Source organism: Panthera leo, chromosome C1, assembly GCF_018350215.1.
Source record: "Panthera leo isolate Ple1 chromosome C1, P.leo_Ple1_pat1.1, whole genome shotgun sequence".
NCBI lineage: Eukaryota > Metazoa > Chordata > Mammalia > Carnivora > Felidae > Panthera > Panthera leo.
Genome location: NC_056686.1, coordinates 186,034,904 through 186,058,856, shown reverse-complemented (window position 1 = coordinate 186,058,856; position 23,953 = coordinate 186,034,904). Strand labels below are relative to the sequence as shown.

At 41.3% G+C, this 23,953-nt stretch overlaps 1 protein-coding gene across 9 annotated transcripts in view; it reads right to left on the bottom strand.

The window, feature by feature from the left end:
- The window catches only part of CFLAR (CASP8 and FADD like apoptosis regulator), a 105,559-nt gene that overhangs the window by 58,229 nt on the left and 23,377 nt on the right, over positions 1–23,953 (bottom strand). For 3 of the 9 annotated variants that reach the window (XR_006205648.1, XR_006205647.1, XM_042949685.1), the window contains exons 1-2: positions 19,693–19,943; positions 1,214–1,627 (exon numbers count right to left, since the gene is read on the bottom strand). Coding sequence is in view for 6 of the 9 variants with exons in the window: in XM_042949685.1 (XP_042805619.1) it covers positions 1,214–1,575 (362 nt within the window). In the remaining 3 variants the exon portion in view is untranslated. Of the gene's footprint in view, positions 1–1,213; positions 1,628–8,408; positions 10,468–11,557; positions 12,518–17,089; positions 19,609–19,692; positions 19,947–23,953 lie in introns of those variants that run through there. The other 6 variants (XM_042949690.1, XM_042949687.1, XM_042949686.1 and 3 more) reach the window with 6 other exon arrangements.

The window sequence follows — 23,953 nt, the reverse complement described above, 5'->3', positions numbered from 1 at the left end:
GTTTTTAAGTAGGCTCCATGCCCAGCATGGAGGCCATCATGGGGCTTGAACTTATGACCCTGAGATCAAGACCTGAGCTAAGACTAAGAGTTGGATGCTTAACCAACTGAGCCACTCAGGCACCCCAATAATAAACTCTTGCGATTGTAGAGGGATTCACAGTTTTAAAAGTACTTCACATACTAAATTATCATAATTGATCTTCACCAACAAACTTGGGAAATCAGGTATTATTATTTTTAGCTTTACAAGTAAGAAAACAAAGTCCCAACTGGTGTTAGTGGCTGGCTCAGCCTAGGTGGCCTATAACTGGTATTTCTGGGACTTGAAACAGGCCTCCAGACCTCAGGTCTCTGACACTTTTCAAGGGCAGAGCTGCTTTCAACTCTCTTTAATACAGTTCTCAATAATACACATATTCTCCAAATATACACCATTGATATAACTTAAAGGCTGGTGGTCTGAAGAAAAAGGAACCATTAATTTAAGGTCACAAGCTATCTTCCTTTCTGCAGAAATGCAGCCTTTCTTATGGTTTGTGTGCTCCTCTCAGTCTCCAAGAGAGTAGTTTGTTAACAGGAGGAAGGAAAAACTCAGATGGTCTCAACTAAAGGGGACTCCAGTGACCATCCCTCTCTGAACTGGAGGGGGCCTATGGCTGTTTAATTGATGAAATGTTCATTCAGCACCCCTGCCCTACCAAGCCTCTAGGGGCAAGGACCCCAAAGAAACTCACAGAAAGGGAGTCCACTTCATAAGCTCCTTAGCAGGGGAAAGACCAGTGGGGACTCAGGAGGGAACACAGAGTTCTACAAAGGTCAGGAAAATCACTGTCAGACTTGTTATTTCCTTTCTCAGTACCGGAATTTGCCAGTCTGACATCACAGACCACAACAGATCCCACAGATAGAGGATGGCAAGAATTACTAGTTCTTAGTTGTTCTTATCTCTCTCATTCTATCCATTCGGCAAACACATACTACCCAGCCCTTCCACTTTCTTTATGATCTTCTACCCAGTTACTTTAAGTGAACATGTTCTAAGAATTCAAAGACTTCAAAGGAATGAAGTAACATCATAAGGCAGTCGAATCTGTGGGCACAGAAAGTAATGTGTTTGCTTTTTTTTACTGTCTTCATGTCTATTGTTCATAAGTCCAGACCACCTCACTCCCTCCCACCAGGTCCAGCCTTGGGAATAGATAATGAATTACCTATAGTCTGAAACAAGCTGAGGGTGCCTGAGCAGGTGCGTCTCCACCGCCCTTTTGTCCATCTTCAAAATCCGCTTGAGCAAGTCAAACCGCCTCACTCTGTACAGTAGCTCAGCCAAGCCCATGGCAGACAGCTTTCCTCTCTCACTTAAAATATCCAGAAGGTCCCTGACATTAAGGGGAACAACATCTGCAGCAATGTCCCGGCACAAAAAAAGAATCGTTTCCTTCTCGTCTTCATCAAGTGCCTCTTCAACCTGATAGATGACTTCAGCAGACATCCTGCGCAGTGTCTTTCCAAGGAAATGCAATAATAAAACTCCACTCCAGTCAACAAAAGGCCATGAGGCTGCTGACATCATTTCTGATGGTTTTCTTCATTTCTTTCAAAATCCCCTTTCCAATGGAGGAGTTCTGTGATTAAAAGGGAATCTTTTTAAATCCTCTTATCAAAATAACTTATGCCTAACATTCATGGTATAGGTTCTTCCTTTCTTGGTCTAACTTAGAAGATTAAACTTGTATTGTTAACCCTATAGAAAGTGATCTTCAGTAGACAAAGCAACTGATTGAAAAATCAAGACACACAAAGAAGGTAACCTACATTTTAAAGGAAATGAAACCAGAAACAAATTATCTCCCAAAAATCCCACAGGCCTTATCAGAATTTGTAAGAATGTAAAATACAGTAAGAAGAAAATCATAAATGACGAAATGGCATATGAATAACCTTGGTGGGAGGAAGAAGAAAAAGCCCAATGATGAAGAAGCTAACTGGACCGGAAAAACTGGTGTCACAGGGTTAACTCCCACTTTCAGTGACCCCAACCAGGTAAGTTTAAACAAACATGGGTCTTGATAAGAGACCTTTGGCAGGGTGTCAGAACTACTCCACCCATTTTTCCCAGTTGTCTCCTACTATAAAATCCCTCATTTACACCTATAAGTAGAAACCCTCCCTGGCATCCTCCCAAAGTCTCAGGTCATTTTCACAACTTCATCATGAATACTCATAGGACCTCCCACTTTATCTGAACAAAGGCCTTGTCAAGCTTTGATCACTGCTTCAGACCCTGAGCCCATGGAAGTGCCAGAGGCCCCTTACTCTCAACACATTACTCAGGTCAGCAATTGTCACAAGAGTTCCTGACGGTATCAGTGGAAGGAAGGAAGTAGAACAGAAAATCTGGAGAAAAATCTTGGTCCCAGGGCTGGACTTGGGTGGGAGCAACGGGAGGTCATGCCATGGATGACTTCTTAATTTTTTTCCATTGAAACTCAACCTATTCTCTTTCAAAGTCTAAGGTGCAAATGGCAGTCACTGTCTATTCTAAAGTTTCACAGCTATATTTTATGTTAAATAAACTCTTGTGTTCTGAAAGAGTATCTTGTCTATTTCTATCAGAGAACATTAAAAAAATAATTGGAAATACAACCCAACTATAAGTTGCTAACTATTACTATGTATTTGTGTACAAGTATATTTATATTTTTTTCTTTTTCTTTTTTCTTTTTTCTTTAGGAGAGAGACAGATAGTGCAAGTGGGAGAGAGTGGCAGAAGGAGAGGGAGGGGGAGAAGGGGAAAGGGGGGAGGGAGGGAGGGAGGGAGAGGGACGGGGAGGGAGAGGGGGAGGGAGAGAGAGAGAGAGAGAGAGAAAGAATCTTAAGCAGGCTCCATGTTCAGCACACAGCCCCACATGAGGCTTAAACCCACGACCCTGGGATCATGACCTGAGCTGAAATCAAGAGTAGGATGCTCAACTGAGTGACCCACCCAGGTGCCCCACTTGCATTTTTATGTTATTTATCGAGCTATATTTAGTGAAAATAACACTGAAGGTATTTTATTTATTTATGTACAATTTCAGTCCATAATAGATTTAAAGCATCTTATAATAACAACACTAAGTACAAGAAATATTTTATATGAGAACAAGGCAGGGGGAATTAGGTTAAAAAATATTAGTTTAGAAAGTTGAGCTGGGGTGGAAGGATAGAGAATACAAAGCAAATATGCAGACCAGAAAGGCCTAAACAGTTTTTAGTAGACTGTGAATTCGTCCCTGAGTTTTCTGGCAGTCAAAGCAAAAAATGATATATGGGACATTTTTTTGTTCTTGCTGTCAAAGACAAAATACCTTCTTAGAGTAAGCATAACTTTCCTAGAGATCCAGAGTCCCCCATCAATGAAAATATTGATAAGTTCTTTAGTGTCTGAAAGTAACAAAATCAAATTTACTTTAATTTTCGTTTTATTTTTCAAAAATCTAAAATATTTTGTTTTAAAGTAGACCATTTATATCTTTCACACTGGGCTTCCCACAACCAGGCTAAACAGGTGAGTTCTTAATAAAAATAGACATTTTACTTAATGCATACTTGCTAATAGGTATTCTTATGTCTATGCCAATCTCATACTCATTCATCAAAACTTCACTTAAATCTAGCCATTGTGAATGACTGAGGAAATAGAATTTACTAAACGATTGCTCAATGAAAGTGGAAAAGCTGGCACTCAGACTTTTTTTTTTAACGTTCACTTATTTTTGAGACAAAGAGAGACAGAGCACGAACGGGGGAGGGCCAGAGAGAGAGGGAGACACAGAATCTGAAACAGGCTCCAGGCTCTGAGCAGTCAGCACAGAGCCCGATGCAGGGCTTGAACTCATGGACCGCGAGATTGTGACCTGAGCTGAAGTCGGACGCTTAACCGACTGAGCCACCCAGGCGCCCCTCAGACTTTTTTTAAAATTTTTTTAGAGAGAGAGAGAGAGTGGGGGAGAGGTACAGAAGGAGGGAAAGAGAGAGAATCCAAAGCAGGCTCCATGCTCATTGCAGAGCCCAACACAAGGCTAGATTGCACAACCCTGGAATCATGACGTAAGCCAAAATCAAGAGTCAGATGCTTAACCAACTGAGCTATCCAGGCACCCCTACTTTACTTTTTTTAATCTGAAAGCTTAATAACAATTTTATGTGTTTCAGAGACCCTAAATCTATACTTTATTCAGGGGCTAACAATACTTTAACATAACTTCTAGTTTCCATGAAAGGTAGTCAAGTACTTCTTTTTCTATTGACTAAAAGTCACAATTTTGTTAGTAGTTGTTATATTTTAACCTATAAAATATTCGTACACACTAGAAAATATAAAATAAGGATGAGGTCATTAAACACAAGAGGAACAAATGAGATGTTATCCAAATTCACAAGACATATCTGGAAAAAAAAAAAGCCAAAGAGAACTCTAGAAATCAAATGTACAATTCCCTGTTTTTATTTTTATTTTATTTTATTTTTTTTCAATATATGAAATTTATTGTCAAATTGGTTTCCATACAACACCCAGTGCTCATCCCAAAAGGTGCCCTCCTCAATACCCATCACCCACCCTCCCCTCCCTCCCACCCCCCACCAACCCTCAGTTTGTTCTCAGTTTTTAAGAGTCTCTTATGCTTTGGCTCTCTCCCACTCTAACCTTTTTTTTTTTTTTTCCTTCCCCTCCCCCATGGGTTTCTGTTAAGTTTCTCAGGATCCACATAAGAGTGAAAACATATGGTATCTGTCTTTCTCTGTATGGCTTATTTCACTTAGCATCACACTCTCCAGTTCCATCCACGTTGCTACAAAGGGCCATATTTCATTCTTTCTCATTGCCACGTAGTACTCCATTGTGTATATAAACCACAATTTCTTTATCCATTCATCAGTTGATGGACATTTAGGCTCTTTCCAAAATTTGGCTATTGTTGAGAGTGCTGCTATAAACATTGGGGTACAAGTGCCCCTATGCATCAGTACTCCTGTATCCCTTGGGTCAATTCCTAGCAGCGCTATTGCTGGGTCATAGGGTAGGTCTACTTTTAATTTTCTGAGGAACCTCCACACTGTTTTCCAGAGTGGCTGCACCAGTTTGCATTCCCACCAACAGTGCAAGAGGGTTCCCGTTTCTCCACATCCTCTCCAGCATCTGTAGTCTCCTGATTTGTTCATTTTGGCCACTCTGACTGGCGTGAGGTGATATCTGAGTGTGGTTTTGATTTGTATTACAATTCCCTGTTTTTAAAAACAGTAGCCAACTTTTGGAGTTCATAGTTATCAATGATGTAATAATTTTGTAAATTGTTAACAAAATTAGATAATCGCTTTTAAAAATATTATCTGCTCAGTTTGTTCCATCCAACCATTATACCAGGACTGTTTTCTGCCAGTCACGCACACCCAGCAAGCGAACTGGCATGCTGTCTTCCCTCTGTACTAATGGAGGTAAAGTTTGGCAGCAAAATCCAAATTACTCAGTGGTAGCATCTGGCATATTCAGAAAAAATATCAAAAGGAAAACTACAGATCTCATGCTGAGTCAAGCCAACACTCAGCAAAATGCCAGTGTGTATATGTTAGGGTTAAGTGTAGCTAAACACTTAACAGTTAACAGGCAGTTAAGTGCAGCTAAAGGTGACAGGCACTTGAGAAAGGGGAGCATGGAAGGGAGACCTAGGGCTAGGGTCCAGATAATCACTACTTTGTTGGGGTTTCTTTTAAGCCCAAACCAAGAAATTAACATAAAAAGTTCTCTCAGACTAAGGAAGCCTATAAGATCTTCAGAGGCAAACTCAAAACCATCCCATAAAGCTACCTTCACAACCCAGGGCATATGAGACATCCATTATGCTAGAGGCAAGTTCATGCTTAAAAATTACCATGTACAAAAATAAAAATCACCATGACAGTAGACAACACAAATAAAATTCACATCTGAAGAACCTACATCTGAAAGAATTTAAATAAGTATGAAAATAATTCCCAAAAAATGAGGAAATTTTCTGCAGTATAATAGGCCAAATGAATGGTTCTGAATCAGTGGCAATTTTGTCCCTCGGGGGACATTTGACAATGTCTTGAGACATTTTCATCATCATTACCAGGTGGTGCTACTGGCTGTAGAAAACAGAGGCCAGGGATGCTGCTCAACATCCCCGGATGTACATTCCCCACAAAAAGGAATTATCCAACCGCAAATACCAATAGTGCTAAGATTGAGAAACTCTACATTAGATAATTGAAAAAAAACTGGCTATCATAGACACTCAAATGAATTTATAAATACAATATAAGTCCAATAAAATTTTTAAAAAAATTTCCATGGACTGTGGCAAGCTGATTTTAATTGTATGTTAAGGAGGAGAAAGTCTAAAAATAGCCAATATAAGTTTTAAGAACAACCAGTTAGAAGTTGCCTTACCAGATATCAAGGTTTTATACAAATGTAATATGGTACAGGGGATATATAATAAAGCAACCAATACACAGGTGAGGACTCAGAAATCAATCCATACACAGATGACTGAGGTGGTCCTGAAAATCAATAGAGAAAGGACATTCATATCCAGAAATGGGGCTGGGATAACTGGTTATTCAATACATATAGGGGGAAATTGAGATCCTGTCCTCATATCATTTACAAGTCAATTCCACATGTACTCAAGTCCTGGATATAAAATTCTAAATGAAAATCTATAACCTCTGATTACAAAAGGATTTTATAAGACATAAAAAGTACACATCCTTTTAAAAATGAAAAAGATTAAAAAATGATAAAGCACAGAGAAGGCAAATGCATCATATTTAATTAACAAAGAATTAGTATCCAGAATATAGAAAGCATTTCCACAGGGGCACCTAGCTGCCTCAGTCAGTAGTAGAGCATGTGGCTCTTGATCTCGGGGTTGTTGGTTCAAGCCCCACAATGGGTACAGAGATTACTTAAAATTAAAATCTTTGAGAAAGAAAGAAAGAAAGAGAGAAAGAAAGAAAGAAAGAAAGAAAGAGGGAGGGAGGATGGGCTAAATGGGTAAGGGGCATTAAGGAATCTACTCCTGAAATCATTGTTTCACTATATGCTAACTAATTTGGATGTAAATTTTAAAAAAGAAAAAAAAATTAAAAAAGAAAGAAAGAAAGAAAGAAATCCTGCAAATCAATAAGTATAAGACAAGCAACCCAAAGGGAAAATAGGCAATAGGCACTTCCCAGAAGAAAAAACCAAATAGCCACTAACCATATGAGAAGATGCTTGAGCCATAATAGTGGTCAGCAAAATGCAAATTTAAGCTACAATGAGATATTACTTCCCATCAGTTAAATGCTAGTATCTGTTACCAATTGTCACAGAAATATAAAATTGCCAACATTACTAGAAGAATCACAAATTAGTACAGCCACTTTGAAGAACAATTTGACAATATTTGGTAAAGATAAAAAATATACATTACTCTATGACATGAAAATTTAATTTCTAAGTAAATATCCCTTAAAAACTCTCAGACAGGTATACACACTATACAGCCTGGAAAAGGAATGAACCAGAACTACATGAATCTCACAAACAAAACACAAAACAACACAACAAATATTTTTGCTGAAGCAAAAAGCAAGTTGCTAAAGCATACATACCATATGATTAATTCACATTAAGATCCTAACTGTTAAAAATAATACCATATATTGTTTAGCAATGTGTGTATGTGTGTGTGTGTAGTGAAAATATTAAAACATACATAGTAATAATAAATACTGAATTCAGAAAAGTAGTTTCCATTACAGGATGAACAGAATGTGACTAGCTAAAAATGTACAGGGGAAATGACTGAATTTGTAACGTTTTACTTTATAAGCAGAGAAATAGGTATACAGATATCAAAATAAATGTGCCTCAAACCACATTCTCTGACCACAGTACAACAAAATTAGAAAACTATAATAAGCCAAAGGGAAACCCTACACATTTTCAAAGTAAAAAATTAGTTTTTTCTCTTCCACACCCAGCCTTTACTAGTTCACAAGCACTGTATAAAGAAAATACAGGTGTAGGGGAGGAGGAAAGGGAGAAGCAAAGCATACTGTATAGAAACCAACTCACAGCATTCAAAATGCTTTTAGAGCTTCCGTGGTGTATATATAGATAAATATTAGAACAAGAAAGCCTGGAGGCATCCCAAAGTTATCCTCCAAAAGAACAGGTCAGATTTTATTTAGCATGGTTCAAAGATGGAGAAGAGGGGGTTGGGAGTGGGTGGCAGTTCGAATGAGTTCTTTAAAGTTCCATGTAAGGACAGTGCTCACCACTTGCCAGCCCCCCCCCACCCCCACCGCAACTACCACTGCCTGAGCTGCCTAGCTCAGCACTCCACTCACCTCCTTAGATGTTCACTTGCAGCTGCTGAGAGACAAAGGGGGGATCCAAATCCAACTCTTTTTCTTTCTTGTTTTCAAATACCCAGTCCTCCTGATCGGTTAATATTCTGTCAGTTTGGTTTCACGCTACTGTTTTAAGCAGTTCACCTTCTCTAGCCAGACAAAACTGGCATCTGGGTATGTTTTCTAAAATTTGTAAGAAATCCCCCTTTTCTTTTTCTCCCTTTACTGGCAAATTCTAGTTTAATTCTTCTTTTCCACACCTACACAAAGTCTCCACAGTGCTTCAAACTGTCCCCAATCTTCACAACCAAAGCAACAAGACCGGTTCCAGTTTCATTTCTCACATGGAGGTCATGGGACCGTTGCCATTTAAAAAAACTAAACAAAGCTGATGTCACCAGAGTTAAAATCCACAACACTGACTAATAGAAGGGGTGGTATCAGGTTCTAGAAACAAAAAACACTCCAGGTATTTTCAGTAGAAATACATGTAATACAGGTGCTTCCAAAACTGTTGTAAGGGCTGGAGGAAATGGCTCTCGCCTGGGCTTCTGAAAAAACCTCCTCTATACCCAGAAAGATCTTGGTTCAGCCAGGGCAGTGGGGAATCAGGAGGCTGTCCCTGGGAGTGCTGGGCTCACCTGCATGGGAGTGACCCAGAAATCAGAAAGCAGCCGACCACACCACCTGCTTCCAACACCTCTAAATCTGGTGAGTAGACATGGTAACTGCTGCTGCCCAAATCCCTACCTCACCACCACCATGCTTGCCAACAGAGAAACTAACAAGAGCAGCCAGCTGTTAGGCTTTACCTCGCTTCTGTTTACAAATCTTGCCTGAATGCACCTAGTTGGCAGAACTTAGTTTACATCCCAGTTGTAAAGGAGTCTAGGAAATGCAGTTTGTAATGTTCCATCCTCTAGGCAGAGATGGGAATGGGTCCTGAGCACCAACTGACCTTAGCCACCACAGAAGGATAATCTATGAGGACATTTTTATCTTCTTTGTGGTTAAATCCTGGGCAAGGACCCCAGTGCCTGACTCATAGTAGGCACTCATTTAGTATTTGCTGAATGAATCAGTGAATAACTGGAGTCTTCACAAGTTGCTACCAGGTAATGGCCTCACTTCCTTTTCTCCCTGGACTGATCCTAGAGCACATGCTAACTCTCTCTGACCAATACCTGCAATTATCTTGCCCTTTTGCCTCCTGACCACCAGCTCTTCGGTATATGACTCGTCCTGATTTGCCAGAACTTTCCAGTTTTAGCACTAAAAGTCCTGTCTGTATCATCAGGAAACTCCTCAGTCCTGGGAAAACCAGGATAGTTGGCCACCCCAGCATCCCATCTTTGGATGGTAAGCCTCCTCCACTCATACATTTAGAGTAGCAAGTCATGCCAAGGAGAGAGGGAAAGATCACACCAAACCCTTGTGGCTTTCAACCTGACCTGGTCCTTACTGTCACTCAGCAACTACTTTTACAGGACCTTGGTCAGCTCCATCTCCACAGCTGCCTAACAGCTCTAACTTTCACCACCTACTAGTGCCATCCCTCATCAGTTGACCTTGCCATTTATCAGGAATAAGTTTCCACAACCTTCCACCTTCCCATTGTGGGGCCATCACCTGCTGCCCTTCACCTTGCCAGGGCCATCCACCCCGTACCCCCCATGCCCTCTGTCTCTGTGAGCCCCTACAAACACTCTTTCATCAACCTCTCTCTACCTCCAGCTTATAAACATGTTCAAGTCTCTCCAATATTAAAAAAAGAAATAAAACAAAAAAGACCTTAAGCCTGAGATCCCAAGGCCAACCACCCTTTCACTTTATTTCCCTTCACATTAATGGAACCTTATGAAGGAAGAGTCTGCACTCAGTGCTTCAACTCCCACAACTTCAATTCACTCCTTAGTATGCCCCTTATCTGCATCCTCCCTCCCACCATATCCCTTACATAATGACACTCTGTGCCAAGCCATACTGGAACCTGAGGCAAAAGAAAAATCAGTAATACTGACGCTGTCTCTATTTTAAATTCTGATATTTTGTTCATTGTGACTTTTTTGCATTAATGTCAATTTTTTTCAAAATATTACACTTCAAGATTTATCTTTTTTTTAATTTTTTTAACATTTATTTATTTTTGAGACAGAGAGAGACAGAGCATGAACGGGGGAGGGTCAGAGAGAGAGGGAGACACAGAATCCGAAAGAGGCTCCAGGCTCTGAGCTGTCAGCACAGAGCCCGGTGCGGGGCTTGAACTCACGGACCGTGAGATCATGACCTGAGCTGAAGTCGGACGCTTAACTGACTGAGCCACACAGGCGCCTCAAGATTATTTATCTTGATTGCTGAGTTTGTGAGCACCCTCTTAAACGTTGTGCCTGAAGTAAGTGTCTTACTTGGCTCACTCTAGTATTCCAGTCCTGCTGACAGTGGTCTACTTCCCATTAAGCAGGGAACTTGGTGACGTCCTAGTAGCTACATCCAAAGTCACTTGGAAGCCCTCTTTTACCTGGGCACACTACTCCGTCTGATGCTGCCGATTAATCCCTCCTGGAAAGTCTTCTTTGGCTCACCTCAGACCACTATAGCTTATGCAATACCTCCCTAACCTTCTCTGACTCCTCAGTACCCTCTTTCAGCAACTTCTCCTAGCAACTATCTTTTAGCAACTATCTCTCACCCAGACTTTTCCCCTGGTCTTTCTGTTCTCCCTGCCTATGGTCTCAACCCCTCCAAATTGATCTCCTTTCAGAATGAACTTTATAACATTCATGCTTGAACTAAGTCATTTTCCTGTTTTAAACCTTCCAATGATTCCTCATCTCCCATTGCAGGTTCCAATTTTCTTTGCATTCAAGGCTCCTTGTAGTCCAGCATCTGCCTTCATCTCTTATTAACACAGACTTCGCACATTTGGCTTCAACCTAACTTCAACACAGAGTTCTTTCCCATGCCTCTATGCCTTTGCTTGGACTACCTCTTCTACTTACATGTCTAGCAAAAACAAAACAAAACAAAACCCTTCTCAGTTTTCAGGGCCAGCTGAAGCATCTCCTACTGTGTAAAGCTTTCCTGGGAAAAGCACACACAGACTTAGCCAGTAACTTTTTTGTATTATCACAGTACTATGAACATACCTCCTTGGTATCCAGCATTAGTCCCAATAGGCGACAGTAAAGTGTGGTTAACTTAAGTCAGGCTTCTCAATCTTTCTCACAGGATGTCAGTTTTGCCTCCAAACTATCTGGTATCTAAAGCACATAACATTCTCTGTAATCAGCAGCACAGCCACCAGCATAACTGGTTCCCATTATACCTCGACCTGTCCAAAGACATACTGAATATTCCATTCTTTGTAGTGCTTCTGTATCTGAAGCAAGGTCATAGCATGGCATGAAAACAAACAGACATGGTCACAGTATGAAAGCAAATGTAATTTCCCTGAAACACCACAAAACTGAACAGTGATGGAGAAAAGCCAGCTTTGCCAGCTGCAGAAAGCAGCATGCAAAGCTGGAACTTTCATGTGTCTGGAAATCCCCACTGAGATATGAACATAAAGTCCCCGAGAGAGTCACCCAGAGGATTCTGAAAGGATCAAGGAGAAGGGGTTACATGATCCTGGGCAAAAGAGAAGTAGCCATCTAATGGGAGTTCTAGAACCTAACAGAACCCCCCTTCCTCCCGTTTGTGTACAGAATCTGTAGAGGTGGGAAGTTTGTGTAACAATTCAAGCAGCTAATATAATGAACCCTCTTTCCTCCTCCACCTGAGGCATTTTAAACCTCAGAGAGCACATGAAATGCCATTTTGCACAACCTCCCCTCCCCCACACAGAGATATTTAAAATGAGGTCTATAAATAACAGATCATTATGTGGTTCCTGATTTCTGGAATGCTACAGATACATACTCAAACATAGTCTAGATGACCATATACTGAAGCTGAGCCATAAACACTCCAAGTTGAGATGTTACTGACCACTATTATGCATTAGTAGCTAAAATTATATATTAAAACATGATTTGGCTTCACAAGCCATGTGCTTCAATTATAGCAAATTTCCCACAAACAATAGATAATCTCAATTATAAAAAGACATAAAATTAGAAGATTTTTTTAAAACATTTTTTCTTAGAAAGGGAGAGAGCCAAACCATAAGAGACTCTTAAAAACTGAGAATAAACTGAGGGTTGATGGGGGGTGGGAGGGAGGGGAGGGTGGGTCATGGGCATTGAGGAGGGCACCTCTTGGTGTGAGCACTGGGTGTTGTATGGAAACCAATCTGACAATAAATTTCATGTTAAAAACTTTTTTTTCTTTTTTTAAGTAGGCTCCACACCCAACATGGGGCTTGAACCCACAATCCTAAGATCAAAAGTTGCATATTCGACAGACTGAGCCAGCCAGGTGCTCCCCTAGAAGATATTTTTATGAAGTTCTTTAATGAAGTTCAGGCCCATGACTCTCAGGGAAGCTCCCACAAATGCCAACATAACATTACCACCAATCACCTCCCTGTTTTATAACAGTTGCATAGAAGCTGCAGAAAATGAGGGAATTAAAGAACCACAGAATAAGAAAGGATCTAGATAGAAGGAGATTATAAATCATCTAATCAGACACAAAAACATAAACAGAATCACCAGGGGCAATAAAAGCAAATCCTTTTACTGCAATGGCCCACTCCATCTTAACCAAAGTTAAATTTCCACAAGATCAAACTTCTCCTACATAGCCCAAGCACCTAAGAGTATCTCCCCAAGAATACCTAATAGTTCTGCCCAACCTGTAATTAAACTCACTGCAAATAGATATCTCCATGTTCTCTGGCCAGTGCTTTTCTGTCCCAACCTCTTTGCTCAAGCATTTGCCTCCATTTGGAAAGCTCCTCCCCTCTTCCCAGTCTCTACCTATTGAAATTCTACCCCACCTTTCAAGACTTCACTTCCATAAGCTTGTCTTGATCCCCAAATCAAGTCATCTCCTGCTGCTTAGTAGCACTGTTTGTTTTTTTTATTTATTTATTTATTTATTTATTTATTTATTTATTTATTGTCTTTATTTTTGAGAGAGAGAGCACAAGCAGGAGAGGAACAGGGAGGGAAGGAGACACAGAATCCAAAGCAGGCTCCAGGCTCTGAGCGGTCAGCACAGAGCCTGACGCAGGGCCAGAACTCACTAACTGTGAGATCATGACCTGAACCGAAGTCAGGCGCTTAACTGACTGAGCCACCCAGGCGCCCCATCGTAGCACTGTTTTTACTTTCGTCTGGCATTTATCTTATTCTAGTTGGGTACCTGTCATATGTGGTGAGGTCCTTGAGGATTGGTAGGTTCTCATTCACCTTCATTAGGCTGTGGTGAGCCCTGGCCAGGCCTGCCAAAAACAGACTGGTCATCATTACACAGCTCCAGCAGGCCTGAACATGTGTAAAGCTTACTCATCCTTTCACAATGTACAATGAAGCAAGATGGGAGCTGGTGTTGGAGCAGATATCATACTTGGAACCTGGCTGTTAGATCCAGGAAACAGATTGTGAAAGGTAGCTTTTGCAAATATAAGGGGTAACAATGCTATTGGTTAAGTAACAGTGGCTCAAATGTGATTTGTAAGAGGCTGGGTGAGCCCCTATGCAGGGCTTCCTAGGACCTGGCAGGACCTCACCTTAAACAGGCGGAATACAACATCTCTAGCCAAGATGTGTTAACAAAAGGTACATCTCCCTGTACCTTTAGCTAAAATTTTACCTTTTGCATTTATCACAATTTCTAAAACCCTAAGATTTATGTGTCAGGATTTTCATTTTTGCCAAGTCTCTAGGCAGGTCCTCTGTGTGTGGTATAATTCTCAAAGGATGGACTCAAAGATGCCTAAATTTAAAGAATTCTTTCCTCAAATAGGACATCAACAAAATTACTAATACTTTGGGGCACCTGGGTGCCTCAGTCAGCTAAATGTCCAACTCTTGGTCTCATGGCTTCATGGGTTGGAGCCCCACGTCGGGCTCTGCACTGACAGCACGGAGCCTGCTTGGGATTCTCTCTCTCTCCTCTCTCTCTCTCTCTGCCCCTCCCCCACTTACACTGTCTCTGTCTCTCTCAAAATAAATAAACTTTTAAAAAATTACTAATACCTTGTATGGCTCAGATACGTACAAAGAATTAAGGCTAGGTCACAGCCCTTCTTTGCACTACTTGGAACTAAGATCTGGTCTCTGAACTCAGACTTTGCTGAATCATTAAAATTTGGAATCCTGCTTAAACTCAGTTTTGCCTGTTGGTTTTTGTTGCTGTTGCTGTTGTTGAGGAAATTGAAGCCTCAGAGTAAATTGATGAATGTAGTAAATGCCTCACACTATCATATGGCTGTTTGGTGTCTTCTTTATCACCATACAACTGCTATCAGGAAGATACACATTCCCTCTTCTCAAGGTTTTCATCAAAGGACTCAAAAGGGGGTCAAGAAACAACCAAGGTATCAGTTATGCTACAGTAAAATAAAATGTTTAGCAAATATTCTCTGAGGCCCATCTATACAAGACTAGCTTGAATTAAAAATTCAACCTAGGGGTGCCTGGGGTGCCTCAGTTGGTCGAGAGTCCAAATCTTTTTTTTTTTTTTAATTTATGTATTTTTGAGAGAGAGAGAGAGAGCACACAAACTGGGGAGGGGCAGAGAGAAAGAGAGAGAGAGAGAGAGACAGAGAATCCAAAGAAGGTTCCAGGCTCCGAGCTGTCAGCACAGACTCTGATGCAGGGCTCGAACTCACACACCATGAGATCCTGACCTGAGCTGAAGTCAGATGCTTAACCAACTGAGCCACCTAGGCGCTCCAAGAACCCATCTTATGGTCTGGGAGCTTGAGCCCCACATTGGGATTCTCTCTTTCGCTCCCTCTCTCTGCTCCTCCCTTGCTTGCACTCTCTGTCTCAAAATAAATAAATAAACTTAAACAAATTCAACCTAATAGGTATATTTTCTCAGTTTATACAACAGATTCTTAGTAGCTAAAGGGACAAGGTTAGCCCATCAGGAAACAGTCGTGTTCAAAATCACAAGTTGTGCATAATACAGGAGATACAAAGCTCTTAAACTTATTTTTATAGCATTCTTTCTTTTAATTATAAAAAGCACTACTTGGATGCTATAGGAAAATCTGGAAAATGAAGAAAAGTGAAGAAGAAAACTAAAATTCCTCATTTGCTTCAGCCCCATCATTATCTCTGGTACCTGTTTCCAGCTTCTTATTTCCTACCTGGTTCCTCTTTCTACTTTCCGTGGCATTCCTGTTGACAACCCAGGTGAAAAAGATAGACTCAGTAAATGCAGGTGCTCAGTAAATGCTGAATGTAGGGAATAATTAACTTATTATTTATTTTATTCAATTCTTGCAAGGAATTTGATTCATTCACCAGATAGTATCCACGCAAGATTTTCATGTGTTTATTCTTTAAAACAAATATCACTGATTTTAAAAACTATACTTTTTGAAAGTTTCAAGTCCAAAACCAAAACCAAACAAACAAAATATAGTAAGCTAAAGTGAAGATCTGAAAGAAGTTTAAAAAAAAACAACAAAAACAACAACTCAAGAACTTGACAAGTAGATAAGAAAGCTTATCAGATGATAAAAGGAAACCATTACCCTGGGGAACATTTTAAACCTTGGAGCACGGAACTACAAGAGGATTTTTCAATTATATTGAAAAACTGAAGCATATAGATATTAATGTAAATAAAATGGGTTAATTTCTCCAGTAGAAAGGTTCCATGTAGAAGACACAAACCATCTTGAATATATACATGAACATTATATCACATCTTTCACAAGTACTGAATCACCAAAGATGACAACCCAATATATAGAATAAGAAAAAAACAATGAGAAAGCTGTTTGTTTTGCACAAAAACTTAAATGGCCAAATAAAGACAATATGGCTAAAAGCAGAGACCATCAGAGAAAAAAGCAGTTTTATCTGGAAAGAAAATATTAAAATATATACATATTCATCATTCATTCATTCAAATGTACATGGAGTCAAAGAAGAAATTACTTCTCTAAACCCAGAATTGAGGGAGAAAAAACACTGGGGGCATATGAGCAAGCAGATGAATTAAATGTAAATTGTGGATACACATATTCTCAGAAACAAGAAAGGTGGTCATTAGGGGGGAAAAAATCATTAGAAACACTGATGCCAGAGGAGAGTGAAATTACATCTGAGAAAAACAGAGATGTTAATAGAAAAGAAAAAAAAAAAAAAAACAGTTCTGAAATGCAGTTGAACAGCATCATACAAAATAAGAAAACAAAAGAGCAAAAAATTATATATTTAAAAACACTTAAAAGGCTGTATTTGAGTGTGTAAATGTCTGAAAAAGACACTAAACTGCAACCTTTGGTTATCTTAGGGAACAGACTCCTGAGAGCTTTCTCTATTTACTCTGCATGAATTTTAACACAGAAAATTATAATACAACTTAACTGAAAAGTTTTTAAAGAAAAGTATTAGGATACAGAGTGTTAAGTGCAATTCATGGTAAGTGTAAAGACAGCCACAGAGTGTATGAAAATGTAGAGGAAGGGAACATTCGTGGGTGGGTTATGAAGTCTTGGGAGAGGAGGTGACAGAAGCTGAACATAAAGGAGAAATAGTGTTTCTTACCTCAATGATGCATAATACGGAAAACAGGAATGAGCGTTGAGTACATGTTGCCCTCTGTTACCTGTCATTACTTCTCCAACTGGCCCCACCATCTTCCTCCCATTCCTCCCCTGTCAGTGGCCCCCCTCCAGGCCCCTTAAGCCCAAGTTACCCGTGTGGATAACTGCTCCGTCTCCCCCAACCACTCTGAGAGCTTCTGGGGGAAGGAACCAAGTTCAGTTCCGTCTCTATGTCCCCAGCACCCAGAACTCAGCCTGGCCCATAGGAGCTCAATAAATGTTTGTAGGATTACACTGAATCAAAGGAAAGGAGTCAGTTGAGTCCAAAAACACGACTTTAATTAACTTTTGCGGCCCTACAAAAGAAGAAATAACCAAACGGAGTCCGTTCCTCAGATTTAAAAAAGTGACACGCCTCGTGACTTCTACTGCTGTAAGATGAATCCCCAGGAGGCTCCAGAACCGGCCGGAAGGGCCAAGAGGGGCTCAATCCTTTTCTGCCAGGATCCGGGACAGTTACAGCCCCGGAGCCCAGGGCGACTCCCGCAAGGGGGCGCAGGTCGAGAGAGGAGAGACGGACAGGATTCTTAATTCTACTCACGCCCGGGTAGGCCGGCTCTTCCCGCTGGATCTCAGGCGGGAAGGGGACCCACCAGTGCGGGACCTGCCGTTAGGGGAAACCGCGTCGGGAGTACTCCGGGAACTGGAGGAGAGCGTTGCACGCATCAACAGGTGCACTCCCCATTGGGCTTTCCGCGAGCCTCTTCCAGCTGAGCCCCTGTGCGCCTCTTCCAGGCCGCCCACAAGAGACTTAAGGCTCGAGAACCCTCAGCCCCCCACACCTAAGAAACTCCACGAGAGCACATGCGCTGCTGTCCCGAAACTCTCCGTTGTGTAAGCAAAGGGCCCACGTGGCGCTCCGGGGAATTAACGTGCTGCTGGGGGAGACCCAGTGGGTGGGTGCTGCGGCTGCGCCCCACCTCCCCACTGAGAGTGAAGGTCTGACTCGCGGGCGCCCCAGAGACGAAACCTGCTTCCGTTTCAATTTGCGCTAGGCCCCCTGCTACCCTGAAAAAACTGCCCTTTACTACACTCCCACCCACCCACGCCCATTTCCAGGAGGGCAAGGTGCACTTCACACCTGCAGGCGGATTCAGTCTCCTTCTTAAAGCAGGTGCAAGCTAGTAAGTAATATAGTGTTAAAGAGAAGTACCAAGGTCAGTAACAAACAGAAATCTAAAACATAAAGTCGTTAGAAAAGGCCATTTTAATCAGGACCTTCATCCCAGAAGCTGTAAGTAAAACACAAGGTAACATGAAAAGGGAAAACTTCTGTATGGCAAACATTCAAAATTCCTTTCCAAATTTGAGTCTTTTCTTTTCAATTTTGGAGTTAAGCCAAGTTTTTTCCTAATGAACTTTATCGTAAGATTATTTAGGGGCACCACCAGAGGGAAAATACCAAAAATTCTGTTCCTCTTATCTGAAATATCTTAACTAAAGTAGGTCAAGCCCACCAGAGCCCAGTTTAAATTTTAGATTACCCAGGTCTGTCGGTGTCCAAATGCTTGACATATTCTCTCTATTGGCACTACAGTCTCATTGCGTAAAAAATTTCAAGTGTCAACAAATGAAAATAATTCGAGGCAATTTAGCGTCCTTACTAACCTACGCCCTTACTCATTTCCTGTTCCCTTGAACCAAAAACGTACTTCAGTGGCCTCTGTTCTATTGCATTCCACTGTTAATGTTTAGAAAGAACATGTCCTTCTGTCCCAATCAGGACACAGTCAAGAAATAACACCTTGAACTCAACGTCTCCCAGTTCTTTGGGGGGAGGCGGGGAGCGGAGAACAAGTTTAAGCTAAGGCTTTACCAAAATCTTACCAATCATTCCAAACTTTCGCAAAGTTTCCTTGCAATTTGCCAAAATACATATTGCACTGCTGTGAAAAACAACAGTCCTGACCTACTTCACCAGGCTATGGGGAGAAAGTAAAAATTCCTGCCAGACCAGCTACTCCGGCGGAGACACATACATACTGCTGCAGGAAAAGTCTTCTTTCTCATCAACTTTTCGAAAGAAAAAAAGCCAAGTCTTTTGAACAGTTTACCCCAGGAATTGAGCAACTCTCAATTTTAAGCAACGTTTACTCGTCCTCTGGAGCTTCAGTGTTAGGCAAGGGTTACGTGGGCTGGAGGTAGGGGCTCTCGGGGACAGCACCCGGGACCCTGGCAGCCACCCGCGGCCCTGCTGAGAAGTGGGGTGGGGGAGGGCGAGGGAGCGGGTTTGTTAGGCGGTTTGTCCCGCTGCCACCGCCCCCTGCCACCGCCCCCAGCCGCCCCGGGAGGGCGCCTGCCAGTCCAACGGGAGGTAAGGACCCCACAGGACTGAGTCACCTGCCAGAAGGCCCCCTCTTCCCGTAACCCCTGCCTGGCTTCTCCCGCCCCAGACCAGTTCCGGGAAGAGCTAGTCCGCGAGTAGCTGCAAGGGGCGGGAGGGGCGGGAGGGGCGGCTGGGGAGGCCCCCCCCTGCCCCCACCAGCCTCGAGTCTTGGACCTGGGGAGGGTGGGGAGCGGGGAGAGCAAGCCCTGGGCACTTACCGTCCTGCACACCGCGGGGCTCTTCTTAGGCTGCCCTGTCAGGCTTCGCTGACACTGACGCAGAAAATCGTAGGCAAGATGGAGAAAGGAAACTGAAAGCCTAAGCCTGGAAGCGGACGTGGCGCCTTCCTGCCCAGTCACGCCTCCATTGGCCTTGCTCACCCAGGAAAAGCCGCTAAGAAAGCTTGATGGCCTGACGTTCACTGTGTTAAACCCAGAGACCCCCCTCCGCCCCCCCACTCACCAGTCCCTGAGTCCTTTTGAATTAAAACACTCCTGTGCCACAGTCAACCAGCTGTTACTACCCTCTATTACTGAGCAGGGGAGAAAAAAAAATATCACCCCAAAATGTGTCTTTGGCATGTGGATTGTTCTGGTGATTATTTTCAAGAAACAAACTCGGAAAGAACCTTTGACCCTCCCTCTAACTGTGTAGACGAATTTGGATGTGCTCTAGGAAGGGACCTATCAACATAGTTAACTATAGTATAATATGAACTAGGTGTTTTAGGCAGGGAAGAATTTAGCAAAGTCTGTTAAAATTCCTCTCTCTGTCCCATTGTTTCCGTCTGGCCCAGCAAACATTTGTTTACCGAACATTTACTCTCTTTCATCTTCCTGTGAATTGTCTTCCTTCCCTTTGAGGTCCCAGGCCCCTGACCCCTCCCTTCTCCTTATCTCTGAATGACACAGAAGCCTCACTTGCCTGACTGCCTGATAGGTAGGTAGTTAAATTTTGTAGTCTGTTAATCTGTCATATGCCAATTTAATTCTTAGACCAGACAAAAGAACGTTGAAAGGTAAAGTAAAATTGTCTTCTTCCTCAATATCTGGATATGCTATGAACCCAGGGTGTTTGTTTAAGGTAGTTCTAGTTGTCATTAAGAGCAAGCAAACACTGCTAGTGTTTGGATACCAATGCATGGGAATGAATAATCGCAAGTGCAAAAGCACTTTATATTTTAATGTTTATTCCTAAAAACCACTTTCTTCTGTGTCTTTTTTTTATTTCTTAACTTTTCTTGAAATCAATTTAAGCTTACAGGAAAGTTGCAAGAATAACAGCACCAAGAGATTAACTACTGGCCTGATAGCATGAGGAGCTCAGATGACCCACTCCCCAGTGATACTGATGAAAATTATTTTAAAACAAGCGAACAACAAATAATCACTTAAACCCTTGGAAATAGTCCTAAGAGAAAAACAGCAAATGAAAAAAATATCTATTCAAGAAAATCCATGAAAATGTGATAAGAAAGGCGAGTGAGAATCTGTAGTATTTCAACCAGGACCGCTTCACCCTCTCTACTCAGCAGAGACCCCACTCTGCTGCAATCAAGAACACAGGTTCTCCTCTCCCCATAATTCCAGGGGGTGGAGCAGAATGTCAGCAATTCTCACCAGGCCCTAGTACCTGACGCTAAAGCTAAATCCTGGGTAGGTGTGGTTGAGAGATGGAGGATCTTTTCTCCCATCCAGTCCACTCATGGAATAGAGGATCTACCTTGGGCTGGAGTGCTGCGAATACTAGGGACCTAATCACCCTCACCTCAGAAGTGGTAGTTGGGACCAGAGAGATAAGCCAGAGGACCTCGGGCTACTACCCCCTCCTCTACCTAGAGTTCAGCCCCTAAGAGCAGAGATGTGACTCAGTTTGCCACTGTTCTTCCTCTTCCCCAAAGCCCTGGCTTTCTAATTGAAGGGGGGGGGGGGGGGGGGCAGTCCATGAAACACATAGCTTAAATCTCTTCCCAAAGGAAGTGATTTCATGTGCCAAAAACATGGAGAAATGTAAGCCAAGCTGTGCTCTCAAAAACCTGGGGGTTTTAGTGTTAGGCAATTGTGAGGAGATTCAAGATATGGGCTAAATTGTAAATTGGCTAGTTTGCCAGAGAGAACCAAAGATAAAGACAGTTGAGGGAAGCCCTCCTTGGGTGAGAACAGATAATAACACTGACCTCATAAAATATTGCTTCAAAGGACCCAGAAGTTGATTGGATCCATTTATAGAGAAATTTATGTCTCAGGACAGCATTGAAAATAATAGAGCAATCAGGCAGTGAACTGTTGAAGTTTAACAGCTGGGTGTGGTCAGGAAATAAGACAAAGAGAGCTGTAGCCAAATTACCATAATACTAGGATAAAAACATCAGAAATTTAAGAGGGGGGGAGTAAACTTTACTAAAATAATCCAGCCAGTCACTAAACAAATAAACAAGCAAATAATAATAACAAAGTGAGGAGGACGAGGGAGGAAAAATAAGCACCCAGAGTTGGTACTTGTAATAAATGCCCAGTTTCCAAAGAAAAAACAAGGAAGTATGCAAGGAAACAGGAAGGTATGACTCATACACTGGAAAAATAGGCAATAAAAACTGCCTGTGAGAGCAACTTGATGTCAGATTTATCAGAAAAAAATTCAAAGTAGCCATTATAAATATTTTCCCAGAGCTAAAGAAAAGCAGGATCAAAGAAGAAAGGTACTGATGAAGTTTGGGGGTGATGCATGCAGTGGTCCGGAGCCAATGGCCAAGAAAGAATTCTTGAAGACATTTTTGGTGCAAAAACGTGATTTTATTAAAGCATGGGAACAGGACCCGTGGGCAGAAGAGCGGCACAGGGGTCATGATGGGTAACTCATTATATACCCTCAGGTTGGGAGGGGGTCAGGGATAGAGTAAGTCTCTAAGGTATTTTGGGAGCAAGGTTTCCAGGACCTTGCTAGAGGGGCTAGATGTTGCTAGGCAACCATTTATTACCATTTAATAAAACCTCAGTCATGAGACCCTTCAGATATATATCAGGGGGCCATAAGCCACATATCACACATCATTAAGCCACATATTACATATTATGTCACACATATCCCACCTGGGGTGGGGAGGGGTGGGTGGGAAAGAAGCGTGCTGTTAGCCTGTATTTTGCCCTCAGCTTGGCCCACACTCCTTCATCAGTATGATAATGTCATATCAAAGAAAGAATACCAATAAAGAGATATTCAGCCCCTAGAGCAGGGACATAACTCAGAAATTATAGAAATGAACCAAATAGAAACTCTGGAGTGGAAATAACTTTATTATGGGCTCAACAGTAGATTTGAACTGGCAGAAGAAAGAATAAGCTAACTAAGAAATGGAGATTATACAAGCCAAAGAACAGAGAGAAATGAAGAGAGCCTCAGAGAAATGCGCAACACCATGGAGCACACCAAACACATGCATAATGGGAATACCAGAAGAAGAGAATGAAAAGAAGCAGAAAAAATATACAAAGAAATAAGAGCTAAAAGCTTCCCAAATGTATTCAAAAACTGTAACCTACACATCCAGGAAGCTCCAAAAATTCCAAATAAGATAAATGCAAAGAGCTCTACAAGCAGATATATTACAGTAACAATGCTGAAAGTCAAAGACAAGGAATAAACCCTGAAAGCAACAAAGGAATAACAACTCTTGCTTACAAGTATATACCAGTAAGGTTAATAGTTGACTTCTCACCAAAAACTAAATAAAGGCTAAAGGCAATGAGAAAACATATTCAAAGTGCTGAAAGAAAAAAAACTTTCAACTAAGAATCCTATATCCAGCAAAACAACCTTATGAAAATAAGATTGGGGAAATAAGGTGAAATACTCAAACAAAAACAAAAAAATTGTGCTAGCACACCTGCCTTTCAAGAATTACTAAAGGAAGTTCTTTAGGCTAAAAGCAAATAACTCCAGACAGTAATTCAAATACTCACACACAAAAAACAAAGAGCACCAAAAAAAGTAGTTACAAAATTATAAAAGGCAGTATAAATAAAAACAGTATGGAGGTTCCTCAGAAATTAAAAATAGAAATACCATAATATCCAGTAATTCCACTACTGGGTATTAAAGAAAATGAAAACACTAATTCAAGAAAATATATGCACCCCTATATTTACTGCAGCATTATTTACAATAGTCAACTTAAGTGTCCACCAATATATGAATGGAAAAAGATGTTTATACATATATGTATATATATATATATATATATATATACACACAATAGAATATTAGTCATAAAAAAAAGAATGAAATCTTAACATTTGTGACAACATAGATGGATCTAGAGGGTATTATGCTGAAATAAGTCAGACAAAGACAAATGATTTGATTTCACTTATATGTGGAATCTAAAACACTAACACACATAACAAATGAGCAAACAAAAAAATAGAAACAGACTCATAAATACAGAAAACAAACTGGTGACTGCCAGAGGAGGGGAGTGGG